This window comes from Pongo pygmaeus, chromosome 8, assembly GCF_028885625.2.
Source record: "Pongo pygmaeus isolate AG05252 chromosome 8, NHGRI_mPonPyg2-v2.0_pri, whole genome shotgun sequence".
Taxonomy (NCBI): domain Eukaryota; kingdom Metazoa; phylum Chordata; class Mammalia; order Primates; family Hominidae; genus Pongo; species Pongo pygmaeus.
This window is the reverse complement of record NC_072381.2, coordinates 53,611,928-53,635,622: the sequence shown is the minus strand read 5'-3', so window position 1 is coordinate 53,635,622 and position 23,695 is coordinate 53,611,928. Positions and strand designations below refer to the sequence as shown.

Genomic DNA, 23,695 nt, shown 5'->3' with positions numbered 1-23,695 from the left:
ACCTTGCTCTAAAAGAGTAGCAAAGTTGAAGAACAACGCATCTGCAGATACTCAGGACCAAAGGCAAGACTCATGTTTGCTTTCCTTTTTTTGAAACTGGGTCTTACACTGTAGCCCAGGTTGGAATGCAGTGGTTCAATCATAGTTCACTGCAGCCTGGAACTCCTGGCCTCAAACAATCCTCCCGTCTTGGTCTCCCAAATTGCAGTATTACAGGTGTGAGCCACCATGCCCAGCACAGCTCACACTTTATTGAAACACCAAGTAAAAATCTGCAATCAAGGCTATCTGAAGACTCATACTTGGGAAGAGATGGAGAGCTAAACCACCTGGGAAAAACACCTACCTGTCCCAATTCCTCCAGAGACAGAGTACTCAGTGCTGGTTCCCATAACTGTGGACAGGGTCGGAATAAACAAACAGCTGGAAATAGAAAATTGTCTCAGATCATTGGACTGCAAGCCAATCTCTTGCACTGATACAGCTAGTCTGGGCCATGACATCTTCCCGCTCTACCCTCCTGCCGGCACTGTAACCCTCCTTAGACCATAAGGTCCCAAGGACGGACTGCAGCTGGTGCTGGTAGGATGCCTAAGGGAAGGAATTGCACTGCAGGCAGGATGGGAGGGTGTTCCAGAATGCAGCCACACCAGGGGAAAGAGGGTCTAAGCCTTCCATAGCTGGGGACACAGCCCCTGGGAGGCCACTGAGTAGGCAGGTGTCCATGACCCAGACATTTTCCTCTGCTGAGTGGTGAGATTCAATGGGAACTACAAGTTTGCAATCAATATTATAATTCATCAGAGGCACTGCAAAATTAATAAAGTGCATTTTAAATATGTGAGAGCCTGTCATACCCATAACCTTCCACGGACATGTCAAATTCCACAAACGATGGGGCCAGGGCCGCCCTCTGAGGCTGCAGGTTGCGTGGGGAGGTCATGGAGATGAGGCTCAGCGCCGTCTGAAGGGCAGTAGTTGAATCCTGGGATTCCCCCAAGGGCTGTGGGGCCTGTGTGATTCCAGGGTGCAGGCCAGCATCTGGGGCAGCTGGCCAGGGCCCCTCAGCCGAGCCCTGTGCAGTCTGTGACCCTAGGGCAGCAAGCAAGAGAAGAGATGTGTCTCTGCTCAAAGCATTTCTGTCCTGCTTCTGACAATAACCCCAAAGTATCCGCCACAGCCCAGAAAGAGAGTTCCGCACAGTCACCAGGTACTTCCTAAGCACCAGCGAGGGTGGCTCCCTGGCCCCCAGCCCGGGCCCCCTGCTGAGTCTGATAACAAGGAACGGTGTTGCTAACCTGCTCCTTCTAGAAACTTTTCTTTCATTCCAGCACAGATCCCTTTTCCAGCACAGCACATTCTACTGCTGCCATCTCTGTCTCTGGCTTGCTCCATTGGAGTTACTCACAGGAGCTTTGTGTCTGCTCAGAAAGCCCACACTTTCCTTCACAGCAGCCTCTCCTTGAAAGCTCCGGGCTCCCACCGCAGCTGTCAGCCCCAAGCCTGATCCCGCAGCCTTGCTTCTCCACTGGGCCTGCCTGTTTCCTTAAGGTCTTATGTGATCTTACATTCAAGGTGTCCACGACTTTCTTTTCTTTAAGCTGGTCCCCTGGCCAACATTCCCCAGGTACTAGGCCTGACACAGGGGTACCACCTGCATCTTGGGCCTCCAAGGCTCTGACATGCCCTTGAGCTGTAAGCTGTACAGAAGCCTTCCCTGCACACCTCTGTCTAGTGCAGCGCCAGGTACTGCTGTCATGAAGGAAACTCTGTCTCTGCTTCCGTGATCTGGAACCCAAAGGGATCATCTGTCTTATATGTCTGGGTAGGGGGTCATGTTTCTCCATCGGGATATGGTCTTTCTCCAGAGACCAGGAGTTTCTTTGCTTTTTCCTCAGTTGCTCCATTGAGCAGAAGACAAAACCATGTTTAAACCTGTTTGCTTTCCCACCTGTTGTAAAGGATCCCTCAGCAGGAATGCCTATCATCTTTTAATTCCCATTAACCTGCCCTGTTCTTGCCGCCGTCCTCACCTGAGCACCCAGGGTTGCCTCTGTGTGCATGAGATGAATCAGGGATTTTTGTTGTGGCCGACAGAGGTGAGGGAATTCCAAGACCTAGAAACTGTCTGAACATAACATACAAGAGGACCAAATGAAGACATTTTACTAGCAACAGTGTTCCCCAACTTTATCCTGACCACCGTCCTAGATGCCGGGAGCTCCCTGACCTCCCAGCCCCACTGGAACACCCTTTCTGAAAGCAATGTGGAGACAGGGTGTCTCTGCCCTGCCAGCCAGACCAGACCAGAGAGGTGGTAAGTTTAGGAGCCTCAAGATAGATGTCATAACAAAAAATAATGTCACAAAGTAAATTTGTTGTAACTGTTTATAAGTTTCTAATGGAATTTCCCATGCAGCACTATAACCAGCAGCCTCCTCTGGCAGCTGTCGTGCCCGCCCCTGGGTCCCATGTCTGCTGGCTGAAAGGCTGTCTGTGCGGCCTCTACACTTGCTCCTGTGTATAAGCAGCAGGGCCCCCCGCCCTGTGCATGGCCCTCGGCACTCCAGACGGCATAGGAGACTCCTGCCCTCCCCAGTAGCTTCCCTTCCCTCTGCTCTCTTGTCTTCTACGTCTGCTCCCTGCCTCCCACCCTGTGCACCTTTGCACTTTCTCTCCCTGCCATGGCTTTCCAGGAATGTGGCTTCATGCAGAGGCTGACAGCAGGAAAGCCCCCTGCAGGATCCAGGTGGGTTCTGCCCCATCCCCCTCCGTGTCTGCAGTCCCTACGTGCTTACTGTCCAACTCCCTACAAGACATAGTCAGGCCCTCCCAGCCCCACCCCTCCCGGCAGAGCCTTCCAGGCCCAGTTCCCTCCTCTCTTTGTCTAGTGAACCCCACAGGCCTCAGAATGCAGCTCCACTTCCTCGGAGCCCCCTCCAGCCCCCACGTGCTCCATGAAAGGGGGCTATGTCTGCTTTGTGGGCACCAGCACACTGCCTGGCACAGACCCAAGGCTCAGCCATGGACTTCCAGCCTTGAATACCAGGACAGAGCCGTGCCTTGCATCTGTCTCTGCAGTCTCTCCACTGCCCATTGTGCAACCCCTGCCCTGCAAAGGACATGGCTGCTCAGCTTGGCGGCACTGAATATGCAGCATGTGGTACCTTAGCACATCCGGTTCAATGGCCTGGGAAGCGAGCTTCTCAAAGATCCTGATGAGGCGTGAGTGGAGCGGGCTGCCGCTGGTGGCCAGGGCCCTGTGGCAGGAGGCCATGAGGGTCCCAAGCATGCCCGCCTCGCACATGACCTGGCGGTTCTTCTCCGACTTCACCAGGGACTGGATGTGACTGGCCAGGGAGCACTGGATCTCCTCGGAAAGCTAAGAGGTGACCAAAGCAAGCTGTGAGCCCTCCAGGGCAGAACACCTTGTGAGCAGCTTTGATAGGCTCCAACTTGGCCTGGGGTGAGTTGTGGAACAAGGAGACTGCACCCACCATACCCCATCCCCACTACACCCACACCTGTCTCAGGGTTCTTCCAGTGCCCTCCTCACCTGCGGGGGCAAGTCTGTGCGAGGCAGCCTCTGGCAGGACACAAGCTGCCCAGGTCAGTGTGGGGAGAGGTCAATGGCTAAAGATGGAGGCCACATGCCAGCAGGCAGGAGGCTGCGTCTGCCCCTTAGACGTGCTGTGTTTGGCCCACACAATATTTCAGCAGTTTCTGAATTAACTGCCAGCATTGAAAAGTCTGAAGACGTCACATAAAAATCCAGACTTGTGGCCTCTCTCAAAAGATGGGACGATCTGGCCATGCTGGCTTGCACCTCTGCAGGGGGAAGGTGGCTGGTGCTGGGTGGGAGCTGCGCCCTCCAGGGGTACAACATCCCCCCAGCTTGGCTTTACTCCCCTAACCGTTTCTGTGTTGGAGTTCGCACCCCCGGCGTAAAAGGTGGAATCTGCCTGGGAGTACAAGCCTAAAAGAAGTACCACTTACCAAACATACACACTCTGCCTTGACAGACACAGGGCCCACCACAGACATCTCAAACCACACTCAAAGTCTGCAGGCCAACTAAAGTCTCTGGGGAGAAGCGTTTGCTGAAGCCACTCTCATCCCCTGGGTGCCATCTCCCTCCGCCCACCCTCCCATCATCCTGTGCCTGTCCCTCAGTCCTAAGCACATGCTGCCACATGAACAGCTGTGCTCTTATCTTACCCTGAACTAGGTTTCCAGATACGTCCCTCTGCTTATGTCCTTTGAAGCACATAGAAAAGAGTGCATAGACCGGGCTCAGTAAATATTTGAGCCCAATACCACACATTGCTTTTACAATCATTCTTTCATTGTAAAAAGATAAATCTTTGGAATTGTCCTTCCCAGGCTGGATAAAGGGTTTGGATTGGGTGGGATGTTCCTTTACAAAAACTCTTAGGACTGTCCACATTCTCTTTTGTTGCTGGATAAGATGTTGTATCAAGTAAGAGGGATACGGGTTAGATCTTAACGGAATTTTCCTTGTCCTAGTGGATGCTACTGTGCTCCATGCAGATCTCCTTCTCCAGATGAGAGGTATACCTGCCACGGCTTCCCCTTCTCTGCAGAACTGCCCTCCACTAGGTAAGAGCTGCCCTGCCCAGGGGCCATGGAGCCCTACCCACCCAAATACACATACACACACACACTTACATGCCCCCTACCTACATACACACGCACATGTGTCCATACACACATGCACATGCACCATACATGCCTGTGTGCACACACACACATACTCCAGGCTGGAGCCAATGAGGCCAGTGCCCTTGGGACTATGTTGTGCAATTCATGCCTCAGAATCCCAGGGGCTCCGGCTGAGACAAGACTTTGCTGTGAGCGCATCCTCCTTCAGCTCCTTCCCTGCCTGGCTTCCCTCACTCTCCTTCTCTTCTGAGTCCTTCCCTCAACAAATCCCACATACCTGGACCCCTGTCTCAGGCTCCACTCCCAGGGAACCCGACCTGAGGCACCGGCATTCTTTACATGTTTTATACCTTTGCCGCAGTTTGTAGTTTCAAGAAAGGAGATCAACGGCCATGTAAATGAGGTCTAGATCACCAAAGTGAAGCCAGGAGAAGCTGTGAATGCACTACCTGAATAATCTCTCTCTAAGAAGGACTAGGGTCTGGTCTCTTCACATCGCAGACCACCTGTTACACCACCCAGTAAGAGCTTTCTTGGAGTCCTCCCTGCTTCCTCTCTTCCTATTCTTTCTCAAACAAGAATGAAGTGGCTCTCAACATCATCTTCTGGATAAAGCTCTAGGCATTTAAAGATGAATAAGACACTGTCCTTGCTTTCAAGGGATTCACAGATTAAAGGTGAGACAGGTGGGCAGACACATTGTCCCAGCACAGTTTGAGACATGCTCCAGCAGAGAATTTACAACATCTGAGCACAGCGGATGGGGCGGTCCCTGCAGCCTCTCACACATTTCACAAGGCTCTTGAAGTTAGAAGGGACTCAAGGCCTGGCATCTACTGTGAGGGCCAAATTTTATCCTGGGATGAGAATATTTCCTGGGTATTTAGGCTGCAGCAGGCCCTTTTCTAAGCATTTTAACATGTATGGATTATGCATTCACTGTGAGAAGCCTGTGAGGGAGGCACTATTATCATACCCATTTTACAGATGGAGAAGCTGAGCCCAGAGAAGGAAATTGCCAAGAGCACATGATAAGGTTAGAACCTGACTGACCCCGAACCTCTTGCTCAGAGTCCACCTCATTCCACCATCTCCTCTCCACGTGGGCAGTCATTCGAGGGGTTCCCTGTCTAAAAACGGTCGAGTATGTTGCTAGCACTAAGTGACAGAAATAATTAAGATAGTGTTCTTCCATATGTAGCTAACACAGTTTTGTAGCACATATGTTTCAAGGATTAAAATGTACGAAGCAAGATATTTACACTGTTCATCAACAATTTCTAGATTGTTTTAAAAATTGGATGGCTCACCCAGGCCCCTGTCACAGCCTGCCGCCTGCCTTCCAAACACATGGGCCCTGTAGCTCTTGCCTCACACTGATGGCATTCAGAGAAATCCCCATCTCTAAGACATCTTCAATAACATTTCTGGTTTAAAAGGTGAGCATTGAGGGAGGGGGGATAAAACTACATTAGATTAACTTTCCAGGAGGACATCCTTCCCAGGCTGCATTTTGCCATTCTGAAATGTGACCATTTGCCAGCGTTGCTGTTTTCCTGAGCACATGATATCACTGATGTAGAGGAGAGATCTTGCCTGGAAGACAGGGTCCCCTTCCCCAGAATGTGGCATCTGCACAGCCAGCCTGAACTGGCAGATGGACATGTGTAGCCCAACAAGGATCAGAAACTGAAAGCAGAAATGCCAAATCTAATTCTCTCTGAACTATTCCATCACTTTCACTCTTCCCCATGGAAATCCACCCGAAGTCCTTGACTCTCTTCCCCAGGTCTTTTTTCTGAGGCTCCAACTCTCTCTTCCTTCATCCACCCAAGCCCAGCCCCTGCTTCTCTTCTCAAAACAGAAAAGTAACATCCACCCTCTTGCCTTGAATATCTCATCTCCCAAAACTTGGATTATTTTATTTGGTAAATGCATTATTTCAATTTAGGGTGAGAGTTGGGATGCAGTCTGTATGAACCAAAAGGCAAAAATAACATCACAATGTATCATTCAAAAGACTTAAAAAGAAATGTCTACGATCTCCAGTTTTTATTACCAGCACTTCACTTATTGCTTTGGGGACTTCTGGGTTTGTTTTGGTTTGTTTTGGTTTTGCTTCTTTCCCCCCACCATAGCAGGAATACTTAAAATCTAAATATGCAAAAAAGAAAAACAGAAAGTTTTCAAAAGGGATAAATGCTGATCTTGTCTAATGATGCCACAAGTTTACTCCAAAATTGTTCAATACCCCATAATGGAGGAGAGAAAATTGATCGTCCTCATTATCACTGCAGCTCTGTCAATACCAATATTGCCTTGTTTTGAATAAAATGTGCTGTTTTTTTCAATGTTAGTTCCAGTAAAATGGGGTTTTAGTGAAAATATGAGCAGTAGCAGGAAACCAGTGTGGTTTCTCCCCCTACAAATGGATTGATTTTCCTAACGCATATTACTTCCAACGCAGGAGACGGGATGGAGGTGCAATTAGGACTCAGTGGTAAGAGCACAGGGTCACCAGGCTGGCCAGTGGGCTGGGCCCACAAGGCAAATTAGCACAGAGTGATTTGCGGGGCAGCCTTAAGGAATTTTCTGCATTCTCCACTTAACGGTCTAGCCTTTAAGTCCACGCTGTCCGGCTGTGGATGTTCATTCTTATGTATCGCTCTCTCTCTGTTCCCCACTTTCTCTCTTGGTCCAGATTAATATGGTCCCCAAAGCCCAGTGAGGGCTGGGTCCTGGAGCAATGGGTCCCCTAAAGAGGCATGGGTGTTGGGTTCAGCATTTCAAGATATGTGCATCTTCTGCATATGAACCAAGTCGTCCTCACACAGAAACGAAAACCACCAGAGAGGCCCAGTGCCTGCTGCCCCAGACACTCTGAAAGCAATAGGGACTTTACTAAGCTACTCAAACTTGGATTAATCATTTGTTCCAATTTGGTCAAAATGTCCTCTTCTTCATGATTTTGAAGAGAGATGATAGACTTTAAGTGACTTCAGCTCTTTATCAAAGACTGTAAGTGAAATGCCAGCAATAAATGGGGCCTACAGATGATCTTTACTTGACAAGTTACGGCTTTTACCACTGCCTACTTAGAATTATGTCTGTCTTTATATGAGCATGAACTTTCCATTTTGCCATGGTCCCTCAGCCTGATATGCTGCTTCACGGTGCCCATATGGCCTGGTAGGCTTGGGAGTTTATGATCATGGTTTAGGTGTAAGAGATTCCAACCCCCATGGAACCAGCAGAATCCATATGTAAAGGGCCTGGCTTCCTCAACGTAATTAAGCAGATCTGTAACCGTGTGGGTGGGTGGGTGCCTGCTCCAAACTTTCCGTTTCCTTTCCAAGTTACATGCAGATGATTGGCAATTCGTCCTGTAAACAGAAGTCCAGGATCTCACATCTACAGCATATTTCTCTCTTTCCCATTTTTCTTCCTATCTTCCACTTTTGTCCCCTGTGTACTGCAGCCGTAGTGACAGTCTCAGCTTCTGCTAAACACCATGCCGTTTTCCAATAACGCCTGAAGCTGGGAATGTCCTTTCCAATCCCATCCCTTTGCTGAGCTCCTGCTTATTACTCAAGAGACAAGTCACGTGTCCCTTCATCCAAGAAACTTTTTCTGACTTTCCCAACCAGCACTGTCCATACTTCAATCATGTTAAATTCCACACTATGGATAGTTCTTTCTCTCTCTCTCTCTCTCTTCTCCTCTCCCACCCCCACAACACCATGGGCGGCTGCTCGACCCGTGACTCTTCACCTTGGTTTCCCTAGTGCCCATCTTTGCCTTAGACATTAGACAGAATAGCCGCCCAGTAAGCACAGGCTACTCTAAAACACAGTAGGCACGCCTAACCCAGAGGGCTGACAGATAGTCAGAAAGAGTGATGTGCCAATGAAGTGTTGAAGGATAATGAAGAGAGAGCTAGGCAGGTGAGGAAAATGGGCTTTCAGGGAAAGAAAACAGCACATGTGAAGGTGGGGCAGGTGAGAGTAAGCAGAGCCTTTCAAAAGGTTGGGGGGTCAGAGTTGCAATATTCGGGCCCTCGGGTGCCCTGCAAAGGGGCTCGCTGTGCTGCTGGCCATACCCTGCCCCATGCCAGCACACGGAGCATGGCAAACACTGTGCACAGAGCCCTGAACTCCTCAGATTGCCAGTCCTGGAGGGCTGGGAAGCCTGAAGACCGAGCACTGACCTTGCTCTTGAGAACTGCTTGGAGATTCACCCACTTCTGGTGCAGCTGATCTGAGAAGCCCCCAAGTCTCTGAAGCTGCCTCCACCAGATGCTCCAGATGATAGGACTACCCTCCAATTTTTTGTCCCCATTCTAAGCTCTGGTCCCAGGCCCAGCCTAATCCAAATCAGTATCCTAACACCCACTCCAGGCCCTGGTACAACAGTCCCCAATGTGGTCCCCAGCATGGAAGTAGGGCTTGTTGCTCTAGAAGGTCCCCATCTGTAGACAGACTGCCTGCCCGGGACCTCCCAGCTTGGTCCTGACTTTCTGGGGGTCCTGGAAGTGGACAAGTCTGTGCCCCAGCTCAGAGCCTGCCCACCCAACTGGATGCTAAGCTCACCCACCCCCAAAAGGTGAAATTCATTATATGATGTCCTCACTTCACTTGGGACTATTACTGACCTTGCCCTAAAACCGCTAGGACTTACACTCTTCTGTCCTTCCCCACCCAGCATAGATATGCATTCAGACATGGCACAGGCCTCATTGTCTCTGCTGAATTTTGATCCCATGGATTCTGATCCCTTGCTCAAGCTGATAGGGACCCTTCTCCTCCCCATTTTAACATCTGATGACTAACTGCCCCTCCCTGCCTTAAGCCAGCTACACTCAGCTTCTCTTAGATCACTGATAAAGTGCAGAACCAGCCAGAGAAAGTACTGAGTCTTCTGACTCATGAGCAGATATATTAACATGCAGTTCAATATCAACTTCCTGTTATTAATTTATCAATAGTGTAATGTCAGTTGGAAATATATCTAAAATGTATTACCTTCTACTTAATAGTTTCAGAATTTTATATACCATGACCCAGAACACAGACTGTCAGAGCCAGAAGGGAAGGGAGCGGGCATGGGGAGCCAGCCTCTGATGCACACATACACAGGGCAGGAACTGTACTAAGGACTTTACAACTATGCTCTCTTCTACTTCTCTCAATTGGAAAATATCATCACACCCATTTTGCAGATGAGAACACTGAGACTTAAAAGGGTTCCATCAGTCTCCTCAGGCCACATAGCTAATGGGTGGCAGCTCTGACATGCCAACACAAGCCTTACTACAAGGCTCATGATTTTGATATTGCATCATGCACTGATTATAAAAAGCTGGAATTTAGTATCTCATATGGGTCATAAGTTGATGGCCTAGAGAAGTGTTTCATTTGGTGGGCTTCATTTGGGTGGGCTTCTGTCTCTGTTTCATGTCCCCTTAATTAAATGTAGACACCTTTGGAAGAGCAAGTGCTCTCCTTTGGCCACAAGCTCCACCACTGACTACTGTATTCACCTGGCTTCACTTACGCATGTGCATTACCTCTCTGGGCCCAAGATGTTGAGTCTGTGATCTCTGTGATCCAGGCCAAATCTGAGTAGTTGAAATTGAGATACAGAGAAACAAGGTAGCCTATGTATGTCATGGAAAAGGAACATTATCAAGGTCAGCTGATAATTAGGCCAGGGCTGAATCCATCTGACTTTAACTTACACCATCATTCCACAACCCTTCTTCTCCATGTGAGATTATGTCTGTTTGCTTTTTTAGTTTTTAGTTTTTAGGTTTTTTTTGAGACAAGGTCTCACTCTGTCACCCAGGCTGGAGTTCAATGGCATGATCATGGCTCACTCACTGCAGCATCAACCTCCTGGGCTCAAGCAATCCTCCTGTTTCACCCTTCCAAGTAGCTGGGACTACAGGTGCACGCCACCATGCCTGGCTGATTTTTTAAAATTTTTTGTAGAGATGGAGTTTGCTATGTTGTCTAAGCTGGTTTCAAACTCCTGGCTTCTAACAATCCTCCTGCCTTGGACTCCCAAAGTGCTGAAATTACAGGCATGAGCCACCATACCTGGCCTTATTTGCTCTTTTTAAGAGACTACTGTGAGAAGTCACCTGGATTTTGACCAGAACCTGAGATTTTCCACTGAGGAATAATGGAAATACTTTGTGTAAGGGGCTCAGTGGGAAAAAGCATAGGAAACAGATTTTGAATGTATTTGGAATGTCTAATGTGTTATAATTTAACAAAGCAAGAGTCCTACTTTACCAATTTCCTTGTTGGTGGAAATGGCTCTTTTCAAATAGCCTGCCCTTATGCAATGCTATCCAGGGCTATTAGTGCTGTCAATATTTTAGTTATTTGAAACTCATACAATTAGTTCAGTGTTTGAAATACAGACTAATTTCAGAAAATGGCACCCTTTCTAAATTTAGGCATAAATAAGTTGATAGATACATGCAGCCCTGAACCCATTCTTCTCTGTGTCTTGCCAGGCTGTTCTGGAGGCTTCCATGGCAGAGTGTCTTCACTGCAGCCTTTAGATCTCTGGAATTCACCCAAAAATGACTCGAGATGCAGACTGAGGATGACAATATTCTCTCTAATGTCCTGGCCTGACTGTGCCATTGCCTTTCTGTAACCGCCCACTTCCCTATGAGAAAGGCAACTTGGTGGGCAGCAGGAGGTCCAGTCCTCAGGTCAGGCACATACACTCACTATTGCAGCAATGTTGACTCTGCCGCTTAATTCCTGCGAGTTTCAATTCCTTATCTGCAAAATGGGTCTACTGATATCCACCTTGCATGGTTATTATAATGATTAAATGATAAAACGCTTGTAAAGCTTTTAGCAACTGATGATAGTAGCTGTACCATTTAGCAAGTGCTTCCTTCCCATGTCCCTGTGCATGTTCTGCTCACCATGCTAAGCTCCATGCATTGCTCCATGTAATCCTCACAATATTTCAAAGAAGATGACATTATCCCCACACTGCACAAAGGAAGTTAAGAATCAAAGAGGTTAAATAATTTTCCCACGGCTCTGTGACTGATTGGTGACCCAGCTGAGACTTGACCACAATCTGCTGTTTTCAGAGCCTGAAGTCTGCCCTCTATGGTAAGTGTTCAGTAAACACAGTGATAATGACAATGATGACATTGACAGTGATGTCGATGAATGGCAACCCAATAAAGTTGAATTCTCTTAGCTCAGCATTCAAGGTCCTCCACAATGTGGCTTCAAGTGACCTTTCTAGCCCCACTCATCCATATGTTCCATTCATGTGTTCTATTTTAGCCTTTTCATCCATGTGTTCTATTCTAGCCCAGCTTAACTATTCAGAGTCCCCAAATAGGCATCTTTGTGCTTCTTTCTGTGTCTGAGCTTCTCTTTCCTTCCTCTTCTACCTGATCTGGCATAAACATCCCTTTCCTTTAAAGCCTAGCTCTGGTGTTCTACCTCTCTGAGTCTTTCCCTCTCCTGTGTCCCAAGGCCTTGTGGACAAACCTCTGTTATAGCCATCAGGATGTTGTTTTGCTGTCTTCTACACTTCCCTGCCTCCCATCCTCAAACCCAGATTACAGATCCTGTGATGTTTGTCTCTGAATCCCCAAAGGCACATAGTAGGTGTTCGGTAATTATTCACAAAAGCAAACATATCACATGGTCAGCTACACAGTCTGGCTCCAACCTCTGCTAAAGTAGACCTGGCTTTCCACTCTCTGCATTGTGATTGTCTGGTGCACAGCAAACATCCTCAGTTAAGACCTGATTAGAAGCCGTAGCCCTCAAGGAAGTGGAATGGCATTTGGGACTGGAAAGTCCTTCCAATACTGATCAGAGCTCTAGCCCACGGCCACATCTCTTATGACAGACCCTCATGGCTGCTAAGCCCGCTAGAAAGGGAAAGTATCTTTTTTCCCAATTAGTTACTTTTTTCTGGGGGCAACTCAGCTCCAAAAGAACTGAGCTGGACTCCATTTTTGCATTGTGCATAGTAAAAATCCCACCACCCAATTTCTAATATTGATGATGATGCCAGAAGCAGAAAAACAGCTGGAATATCTGTTTCCAAAAGCGGCTCGTAGAACTAGCACTTTGGAGGGGAAAAGAACCTCCAGAACGAAAGAACCACAGAACAAATGTAACATGGCCATCACTGGAAATAAACTAGAAGAGAACACCCATAAGGTTAAGTCGTGGCCTCCAAGATGACATGTGCACCTTGGAAAGCCATCAATTTCTCATCCATAGGGGAGAGAGAGCAAGTGAATAATGTAAAGCAGGCATGGATGTAGGGAGTAATAGGAACTACCAAGCTGACCTAAAGGAAGATGACAGGAAACATACTTTCCATCTTGCTAGTAACACTGCCATCTACTGAAACTCTCTGCTCCATTTCCTACACCAAAACCTGCGGAGGCCTGCAGTTTTGTTTCAGCATTTTCTTGTGTGGTCTCGTTTCTCATTTGATTCACTATTCTATCTGTTGTTGTGAGGTTTCCCCCACTCCCTTTCAGAAATTAATTACTGTAATTATCCAACTTTAATAGCTGCTGATTTGGCATCTGCAGAAAATACTGGAGAAAATGCACTACATTTCATTTGCATATTTGAGAGACAGTGAGGGAGAATTAGACTTTTCCTGAATTACTTATTGTGACCTGAATATAGAAAAAGTAACTCGCTCCAAATGGAATTATCATTTGCATACTTCATTTGTCCAATTACCGTCATAGGATAAGCAAAGAGCAGAGGTTCTTCCCCATATGGTGATGTGATGACTCAGGGAATTCATCTAAAACTGAGGCTCATCCATGGAGTTTCCAGGCCTGTAAGAGGCCGCAGTGGATTTTTGCAGAATGTATCCATCAGCAACTGTTTGACTGCTAAGACCACCCAGACCCCTGGCTGTGTCCTTCCAACTGCAAGTACAATGCATTGTATGAAATACAGCTAAGGAAGCCAGATGCCCTCATGATAAGGCTGTTGTACCTGGAAAGGTGTGCCATGCCCAGAATGCATGACCCTGCATTCTGTGAGAGCTGCAAAGATCAGGGACCCATTCATCCAACATATCTTAAGCTTGGGCCAGAGGTGTTCCAGATCTTCCCCTCACCATCACCACAATCTTAGAAAGCCAAACAACTTTCCTGAGCCCCAAGTACCTGCAGAATGGGAAGCATCTCATGGACTTCAAAAGGTTGCTGTGAAAATTGGAGAAATAGCATTCCTGGCACAGAGGTGATCTCTAACATGTAATAGTCTCCATGTTGTCCCAGGTAGGTCCTGGCTTAAATACCAAGCCAGAGAATGTAAGATCCCAGACTCCAAGTAGTTCACGGGCTACAAGATGGGATTTAGGGGTCAAATGTTTTTACCCATTTGTTAGATGAGTAAGGTAATGACAGCTGCTGATCTTTAAAGATATTTCCCCACAGGCATCTCTCACCTACACACACCTGTCACCCCTCACAGAAGAGGAGGCTTATGTCGCCTCCCACTAAGTCTAAGCCAAGCCCCTGACTAACTTTGACCAAAGCTGGCTTTTCCTGGGCCTAAGCCCTTGGCAGGCCTGGCAGCTTCTGCTTTTGTGCCTTTGGGGGCCAGGAGCCGCTGTGTGCCCTGCTGAAGAGTCTGCCTGGAGGGACACAGGCAGAGGCCAGATGGAGAGGGCTATGTAGAGGAGACCCCAGGATCCCACTGACAGCTTCAACCAAGGCCCCAGGTATGCCACTCAACTAAGCCAGCTTAGGAGCCCCTTGCCAGGGAGCCAGCCTTGCTGAGGTGCCACAGCTGAAGAAGTCATCCTGGGAGGTTCAACCCCACCAGCACCATGTGGAGCAGACAGGCCATGCCTGTTGTGCCCTTCTGAATCCCTGACCCACAGAACCATGAGAAATGACATGGATATTGTTAACTTCCTATCCCAGTTTATACCAGCCTACCCCTTTCCCAAATCTCACTGTTATGTGTATCTCTGCCATTGGCTTCACAGCACTTCCCCATCACTCTCCAGCAGGGGAACAGGAGTAGGAACAAGAAGTCCATTCCCCAAGGAAGGGACGTGGAGACATGAAACTGGGTCAGGCCTTTTCTTAACTCCTGTGCCAAACACTACAGATTTCCTTTCCTCTAAACAGTTGTTGTCCCAGAGCTTCTGCTCCGCCACTCCACTTTTCTCACTAATCTCAGAGGACTTGCAATATTTTTATGAGGTCACTGTCATTTTTAGGCTGTGACTAATAACGCCAACTAGTAGCAATTTCTTCCCCAAACATGTTGCCTCCTTCTGAACTCCTGGACAAAGCAAAGCTGGACCCCTTATTGCTTCCTGGGAGTGCCAGGTCCCACTATTCATCCTCCAGAAGCCACTTCTATGTATAGGGAAGACCAGGAGTCCTGCCCCAAGGTAAGGCCACGTTCAATACCAGGTCCACAGCTGGGCATCCTTGAGAGTCATGTGCATTGTCTGAACTCACATTTCTCCATTGGTTAAAATACAGGCAGTGATGCCCTCGACAAAACTGCAAGAGGAATAAATAAGCCAAGAAAGGGCCAAGCATCAGCCTGGGACAGAGTAGCTGCTCAAGCCAATGAATCCTCTTTCCTTGGCTGCTGATAAACCTAAAGTGATGCATTTCCCAGGCCTTCCTCAACTCTGCCTGGCTCTTTCTTGGAACTTCTAAGGTATTTGTTCTTTATCTTGAGACTGCTGACTCCAACTTCATCTTGTTCTGTTACTCCATGCCCTCACCCATACCAGTTTTCCTTCCCACAATGAGGCTGTTAGTTCTGCCGGGACAGACACTTGAGAGTTGCCTTGGCTCTTTGTCTCCCCATTACCTGTAGCCTCCTCTTCTTGGAAGCCTGTGATTCTGCCTCCGAACAGGTCTCTTAATTCCTTTCTTCACACCTTCCCACAGACACCACCCTAATCCAGCTATCACCACACATCACATGGACTGCAGGCAGAGCCTCCTAACTCTTGCCCCTTGCCTCTTCCCCTCAACCCTCATTCCCTGTCCATTCTCCACCAAGCAGCCAATGCAATGTTTTTCATGCAAAATCTGATCGTGTCACCCTCCACTCACATGAGAGAGGCTTCTTGTTATCATTTATATTGGCAAGGCTCCCAGAAGCCTGCATGCCCCATTATCCCCATCATTGCCTGACCAGGGAGCCCTTGCTCCTGGCTCTTCCAATTTGCTCCTGCCCTAGCCACCAACAGCAGGCCCCTTCCCACCAAGTTCATACTAGCTACTCACCCTTCAGGGCTCTGCTTACATGTCACCATCTAGAGACGGCGTCCCTGACCTCCAACCCTTTATCTAAATTAGATTTAATGAGATCTGTTCCTGCCTCCATTCTCATTCTTCTCCCTCAGCACCCTGTTTTTTCCCTGTAATATCACTTGTCACAATTCATAATTACATATTCATTTGTGAGCTCATTTATTTAGTCTGTCTGCACTGTCACTACCTCCTCATCCCCATCATAGAGGCAGGCTCTGTGGACAGTGTCTATGCTCATCTTGCTAGCTGTGCATGAGCTGCACAGAGCACAGGGCCAGGATCTCAGCCAGCATCCAGGAGAGAGACAAACATGCCAGGGAGCAGAGGACTTCCCACCAACGCCAGGTGCTGAGTTTAGCACCTGGGACTTGCCTTATGATGGTTCAATTATTTTCAGTTGTTTTTTTGTTTGGCTGTTGTTCTTAGAAGGTAGCTTTGTTAACAGAAGTGATCTGTTTTGGATGGCCTTGCAAGGGTGGGCACAACTCAGTCAAGTGTCCAGGACACCCTGGTACTTTCCCACTGTAGGTGTTTCCCATGGGGAGCTCTGCTAAGGCAGGGCACTGAAGACACAGACAAAAGGAAAAAAGTTGTCTTGGGTCAAAAGGCATTTGAGAGATCAGTTATGTGAAGATGACAAAACACACATATTCAACACCAGGTACCTGTGGGTGATCTTCATGGTACAACCGAGGCAGCAGCCTCACCATGATGCACACGACCCCGGGATGCATGATTGCAGCATCCCCCTCGTCCATCCTGCAGAGAGAGGGAGAGCCAGACATGAGACATGGACCTTCCAGTTTCTTTCTATTTTCACTGAGCTTCCTGGATCTTTCTTTCTAAGACAGATCATGGTACACATCCTGTCTACCACTTATTACCTAGATGACATTGAACTACTCCATCAAGCCTAATTTCCTCCAACTCTAAAAGGCATTGACAGTACCACACTTTCCCCCTACAGTCATAGAAGAATGCTTTTGTGCTCCAAGGCACAGTGCCTGACCCATAGTTGATGCTCAGTGAAGTTAGTTCCCTGGTTTTCTTCCCTTCCCTCTGGATACGTGGGAGATTGAGAAGCTGGTTTCACATTGAACACACAAACACACTCACACACACACACACACACACACACGGGCTTCTGGGTCCCTTCAAAATGGTGTAAGCACACTCAGCTGTGTCCCACCCCCTGAATACTGAATGCAACTGAAACACTTAGAACTCATGGAGCAGCTCTTGGAGGACTCTGGAAAGTAAATGGTAGCAGAGAAGGAAACCAAACTCAAGCACTATGAACTGGCAATGAGCTTCCTGGGCTTCCCCTCTGCAGCATCCCCTGGTGTGAACTCACGGGTAGCCTAAAACTCGCAACTGTGCACAAGGTGTAGACATGATGGAAAGAGCTCCAAGAGAAGTCCTCTGTTTCTGGTCTGAGGAGCAGGAAAGGAGGTTCTACAGGTCACAGAGCATGGAGGAAATCCCCTGGGATTTTCTTTGTTTGGTTTCCCCATTCTTTCCCAACCCATCTTTCAGACAATTCCCTCAGCAGCAGCAACAGCAGCAGCAGCCAGGCAGGCTCTAAAACTCTCAGTGAAGAGAAACTTTCTCTCTGACCAGAGGACCTGTAGTCCCAAGAGTGTAGGTAAAATCCCCATTGCTGTTTTCTCCTTTTCTCCCCTCACTGCATGGCCCCAGAGACAGATACCAGTGACACGGGGAAGAACAGAGAAACAAAAGCGCCAACTCTAGACAGAGCAGGAAGGGACCCCTTGGGAGCCAGCAAGTGTTAAGGAAAGGATGAAGAAGAGGAAGCTGACGAAAATGTAACCACAAAGTTGTGTATTAACCTCTGGGCTCAGTTCTGACTGTGTATGTGCATCTCACCCTAACTAGGAGGTAAACCACCACACACAACCAGTTACTGCATGAGGCAAGTGAGCGCACATCAAATCTCCCTGCAAAGTCTTTGAAAACTGAACTGATACTGGAACCAGAGAGTCCAGGGAAGATGGGCAAAAACTTGCAACCTGAACCTAAGTGGGCCAGTTCCCTACCTTAAAATATATATATATATTCATTAACATTCTCTATAAGATGACAACAAGGACCAGAGTTCATAAGATAAGATTCAAAATGTCCAGAATACAACCTGAAATTGCTCAACATAGAATGAACCAGGGAAGTCTCAACATCTCAAGTGGAAAAAGACAACCAACAAATGCCAATGCTGAGATGTCACAGACGTTGGAACTATCAGATGAAACCCTTAAAGCAGTTATTAACCCAATTCCAAGAAGTAAGAGTGAACATTTTTCAAATAAATGAAAAACAGAAAGTTTCAGTAAAGAAATGGAAGCAATAAAAAAGAATCAAATAAATGCAACAAATGAAATTTGTTTAAACTCACTAAATGAGAACAATAGGAGAATGAGATGAGAGGAGAGTCCATGAACATGAAGATGGAGCAACACAAGTTGCCTAATCTGAACAACAAAAAGGAAAAAGATTACTAAAAATAAAGACAGACTCAAGGTCATGTGTAAAAAAGGATCTAACATTTCTGTCATTAGAATCCTCCAAGGAGAGGAGAAAGAGTATGGCATGAAAGAAAAAATGTTTGAGAAGTTTCTAGTGCTTCTTTCTTCAAAGCTGGTGAAATACATAACCTTAAAGATCTAAGAAGCTTAGCAAAACCCAAATAAAATAAACAAAAAAAATTATGCCCAGACACAGCATAATCAAACTGCTGAACACTAAAGAGAATTTTAAAAATCTTGAAAGCAGCCAGAGAAAAACAACACATTACATTTAGGGGAACAACAATTCAAATAACTGTGGATTTTCTCATAAGAAAGCAGAAGTCATGGAAACAACATTTTTAAAGTGCTACAAAAATACACACAGAATTCCATATCCACATGCTTCCAGAATGAAGGCAAAATAAATGCATTCCCAGATGAAGGAAGACAGATTCTTGCCATCAGACTTGTTCTAAGAATAATACTTTTAAAATTTCTTCAGATGGTAGGAAAATATAACAAAATAATGAAAGGAAACTTCAGGGATAAAGAAAGAGCAACAGAAATGGTAAATATTTGGGTAAATATAATACACTATTATTGTTCTCTTCTTAAGTTCTTAAATTTAGGTATGATGGTTGAAAGTGACATTGTATTAGATGTAATACATAAGACAACCACAACAAAAATAGGGATGGATAGAGGGAACTGCATAGAGGTAAGCTTTCTATAATCCATTTGAAATAGTAAAATGTCAATTCTAAGTAGACTGTTAAAAGTTAATTAAGTATACTGCAGGCCCTACTGAAAGCACTAAAAAAAAACTAGACAAAACAGGAGAGTCAAAAAATTCAGTAGATAAATTCAAATTGAATACTAAAATATATTCAAATTGTCCACAAAAAGGCAGGCAAACAGAAGCAGAGGAACAAAAAAAGAGTAAAAAAAAGAGAAAACAAACAATAAAATCCTGAACCTAAATTCAAACACATCATTTATTCAAACACATTAAAAATTGATAGACGCTATTGTCAGAATGGAAAGAAATAAAAACAAAGCTATATGCCATCATTAAATATTGTGATATAGATAGGTTAAAAGTAACAGGATAGAAAAATTTATACCATCCTAACAGTAATCAAAAGAAAGCTGGTGTAATTCTACTCATATCAGGGAAAACAGACTTTAGAGCAAGGAAAATGACTCAGAATAAATAGATTATATGATATAACGATTAAAAGAGACATAACAATTCAAAATGTGTTTGCACTTTACAACAGAGCATCACAATTCAGAAAGAAAAACTCATAGATCTGAAAGGACAAATGGCCAAATCCACAATTAGAGAGTTCAACACTCCTCTCAGTAATTGTTCCTTCAAAGACACAAACTACCTTCGAATGGTTTTCTTCAAAGCCACAAACTACCAAACTCAACAAGAAGAAATAAGTTGCCTAAATCATTTATAGCTATTACAAAAACTGAATATGTAGCTAAAAGCCTTCCCACAAAGAAACCTTGAGGCTCAGCATTTTCACTAGCAAATTCTACCATACATTTGAAACAGAAATAACACCAGTTCTACACAACTTCTTTCAAAAACACAAGAGAAGGGAACACTTCCCAATTCATTTTATAAAGCCAGAATTACCCTGATATTGAAAACAGAAAAACACAGTATAAAAAAACTACATTTCAGTATACCTAATGAACATAGGTGCAAAAATCCTCAACAATCAGCAAATAATACCTAGCTACATATAAAATAATGAGGGTACTATGGCTAATTGGACTACCCATAAATGCAAGGCAAGTTTAATATTCAAAAATCAGTCAACATGATCCATATTAATAAAATCACATGATAATATCATTTAATGCATAAAAAGCATCTGAAAGATTAAAAATCTGCTCATGATAAAAAAAATTCTCAGTAAATTCAAAGGAATTGTTTATAACCTAATAATGGGCATCTACAAAAATCCCATAGCTGATGTTATATTCAATGGCAAAGACTGAAGACTTTCTCCCTAAGATTAAGAACAAGCAAGGATTTCTCCATTTCTATTGGATGTAATACTGGAAAATATGGATTGGAAAGGAAGACCAAAAACTGGCACTAATCACAGACGATGAGATTGTCTTCATAGAAAATCCCAAGGAATCCATAAAAAAAAGAAAACTTCTAGAACTAGTAATTAAATTTAACAGTTTCAGAATAATAGTCGACATATAAAAGTTAACCATATTCTTAAATACTAGAATTGAAAAATTAGAAACCAAAAAATTTTAAATACCATTTGGAAGTGTGTTCAACAAAAGACTCAGGTACGAATCTAAGAAAACATGTGCAGGCCCTACACTGAATATGACAGACTTTGATGAAAGAATCAAAGACCTAAATAAACAGAAAAGCACACTATGTTTATGGGTTGGAAGATTTACTACAGTTAAATTGTCAATTCTCTCCAAATTGATCTATAGATTTAATGCAATTCCAATAAAAATCCCAGCAGGAATTTTTGTAGATACAGGCAAGCTGATCATTAACATTTATATGGTATCAGAAAGGAACACTTCCCAATTCATTTTACAAAGCCAGAATTACCCTGATATTGAAAACAGAAAAACACAGTATAAAAAAACTACATGTCAGTATCCCTAATGAACATAGGTGCAAAAATCCTCAACAATCAGCAAATAATACCTAGCTATACATAAAATAACGAGGTTCTATCAAGACAGCCAAAGGTAAAGGAACTGAAATCACCAAAGCAAATTTGAGAAGAAAGAATAACTTTGGAGAGCTCCCATTTGATATCTTACAAAGCCACAGTAATCAAGACAATATTGGTGAAAAGCTAGACACATAAGTCAATGAAATCAAACAGTGTCCAAAGACCTATATAAATATGGCTAAGCAGTTTTTACAAAGTTATAAAGACAATTCAATGGAAAAAAGATAATATTTTCAACTAATGGCATTGGTAGAATTGGACATTCATAAGCAAAAACAAACAAAAAATGAATCTCAACCTAAACTTCACACATTGTACAAAAAGTAGCTCAAAACAGATTACAGACCTGTAAAACTTTTAGAAGAAAACATAGGAGAAAATCTTCATGGCCGTCAGTTAGGCAAAGAGATCTTAGATATGACATAAAAGTGCAATACATAAAAGTAAAAACAAATGATGATTTGGACTTCATCAAAATTTAAAACCTTCAATCTGTGGAAGACCCTGTTTAAAGATGAATAGATAAGCTATAGGCTGGGAGAAAACATTTGTGTCCCTACAATGGAAAACTACTCAGCAACAGAAATGTATGAACTATTGATACACACAAAATGAGTGAATCTGAAAGGCCTTATGCTGAGCGAAAGAAGCCAGGCTCAAAAGATTACACATGTATGCTTCCATGTATATGGTATTCTGGAAAGACAAAACTATAGGGAAAGATCCATGGTTGCGAGGATGGGGTGGAGAAAAGGTTTTACTATGTGGGGCAATATCCAGGAGCTATTTGAGGTGATGGGACTGTTCTGTTTCTTGCTTGTGGTGGTAGTCGTGTGACTCTACACATGAATTAAAACCCATAGAACTGTAGGCCAAAAAAAGAGACTTTTACTTTATGTGAATTGAAATAATAATAATAAATTACAGGCTAATCCCAAATTACCAACACCCAATTTTCCAACACCCTGCCCATCTTGCTGCTGTCATATGCAAACTGAGATTGTTTTTAGCCTTCAGAGTAGCTAAGGTGCTCAGGAGTGTTTCTTGTGCTTGGGTGTAATTTATTCAAATCAACTGAGCAAATACTTATTGGCCTTTTATTATTTTCCAGGCACTATTCAGGCACTCTGGATACATCTGTAAACTAAACAAACTAAAACCCATGACCTGGGTGTGAGGGGAAGGGTGTAGACATAAAGATAAACACAATAAATAAGTAAATTAAAATTAATAATTATAATGCATAATATGATGTATTAATATATAACATAATAATATCGTAATGAATAAGAAATGATAAGTGCTATTGAGAAGAAAAGAGCCAAGAAAGGAGAATTGACAGTGCTTGTATGCAGAAGGAGAGTAATTTACAATTTTAATTTGAGTGGCAGGTTTGGCCTCTTTAAGAAGGGCAAAACTGAAAGACCGGATGCAGACATCCATGGGAAAAGCATTTCAAGCAAAGAGAAGAGCCACTGCAAAAGCCCTGAAGTAGGAGTATGTCTGGCATATTCCAGGAACAGAAAGGAAGCCTGTATTTTCACTCTGATACTGAAGCCACACAAAGACAATACAGAAAAAACAAAACAAAACAAAACAAAACAAAAAAAACAAACTACCAATATCCAAGGGATCAATGTCCCTTATGAACATACATGCAAAATCCTAAACAAAATGCTAGCAAACTAAGTTCAACAGCATATTAAAAGGATTATATGCCATGACCAAGTATGATTTATACTAGAAATGCAAGAGTGGTTCAACATAAGAAAACCAATCAACAAAATACACCGCATTAATAGACAAAGGCAAAAAAACAGATGATCATCTGGTTTGACTCATAAAGAGCATTTGACAAAATCCCACACTCTTTCATAATAAAAACACTCCAAAAACTAGAAATAGATAGTAACTTCCTCAACATAATAAAGGGTATTTATGAAAAGCCCACAGCTAGCAGCATGCCAAATGGTGACAGCTGACCCTCAAATTCATGTGGAATTGTAGGAAACCCTAAGAAGCCAAAGCAATATTTTAAAAGATAAAGTTGGACAACTCACATTTCCAGAGTACAAAGCTACATAATCAAAACAGAGTGGAACTGACATAAGGATAAATATAGAGATCAATGAAATAGGATTGAGAATCCACAAATAAACTCATGTATCTGTGGCCCCTTGATTTTCAACAATGATACAAAGACAATTTAAGAAGGGACTCTTCAACTAATGGTACCAGAGCAGTTGAATAGCTATAAGCAAAAGAATGAAGTTGAACCCTGACCCCTTGCCATATACAAAAATTAACTCAAAATGAATTAATTATCTACACATAAGAGCCAAAACAAAATTTTTAGGAGAAAACACAGTGGTAAATCTTTTTTTTTTTTTTAAAGAGAGTAAGTTTAATAGCAGAGGATTCGGATGCTC

At 44.5% G+C, this 23,695-nt stretch overlaps 1 protein-coding gene across 4 annotated transcripts in view; it reads right to left on the bottom strand.

Moving 5' to 3' along the window:
* The window catches only part of WDFY4 (WDFY family member 4), a 297,400-nt gene that overhangs the window by 204,437 nt on the left and 69,268 nt on the right, over positions 1-23,695 (bottom strand). For 3 of the 4 annotated variants that reach the window (XM_054436992.2, XM_054436994.2, XM_054436995.2), the window contains exons 13-17: positions 16,672-16,765; positions 3,168-3,382; positions 2,034-2,128; positions 858-1,092; positions 347-423 (exon numbers count right to left, since the gene is read on the bottom strand). In XM_054436992.2, the coding sequence (XP_054292967.1) occupies positions 347-423; positions 858-1,092; positions 2,034-2,128; positions 3,168-3,382; positions 16,672-16,765 (716 nt within the window). The remainder of the gene's footprint in view (positions 1-346; positions 424-857; positions 1,093-2,033; positions 2,129-3,167; positions 3,383-16,671; positions 16,766-23,695) is intronic. The other variant, XM_054436996.2, reaches the window with a different exon arrangement.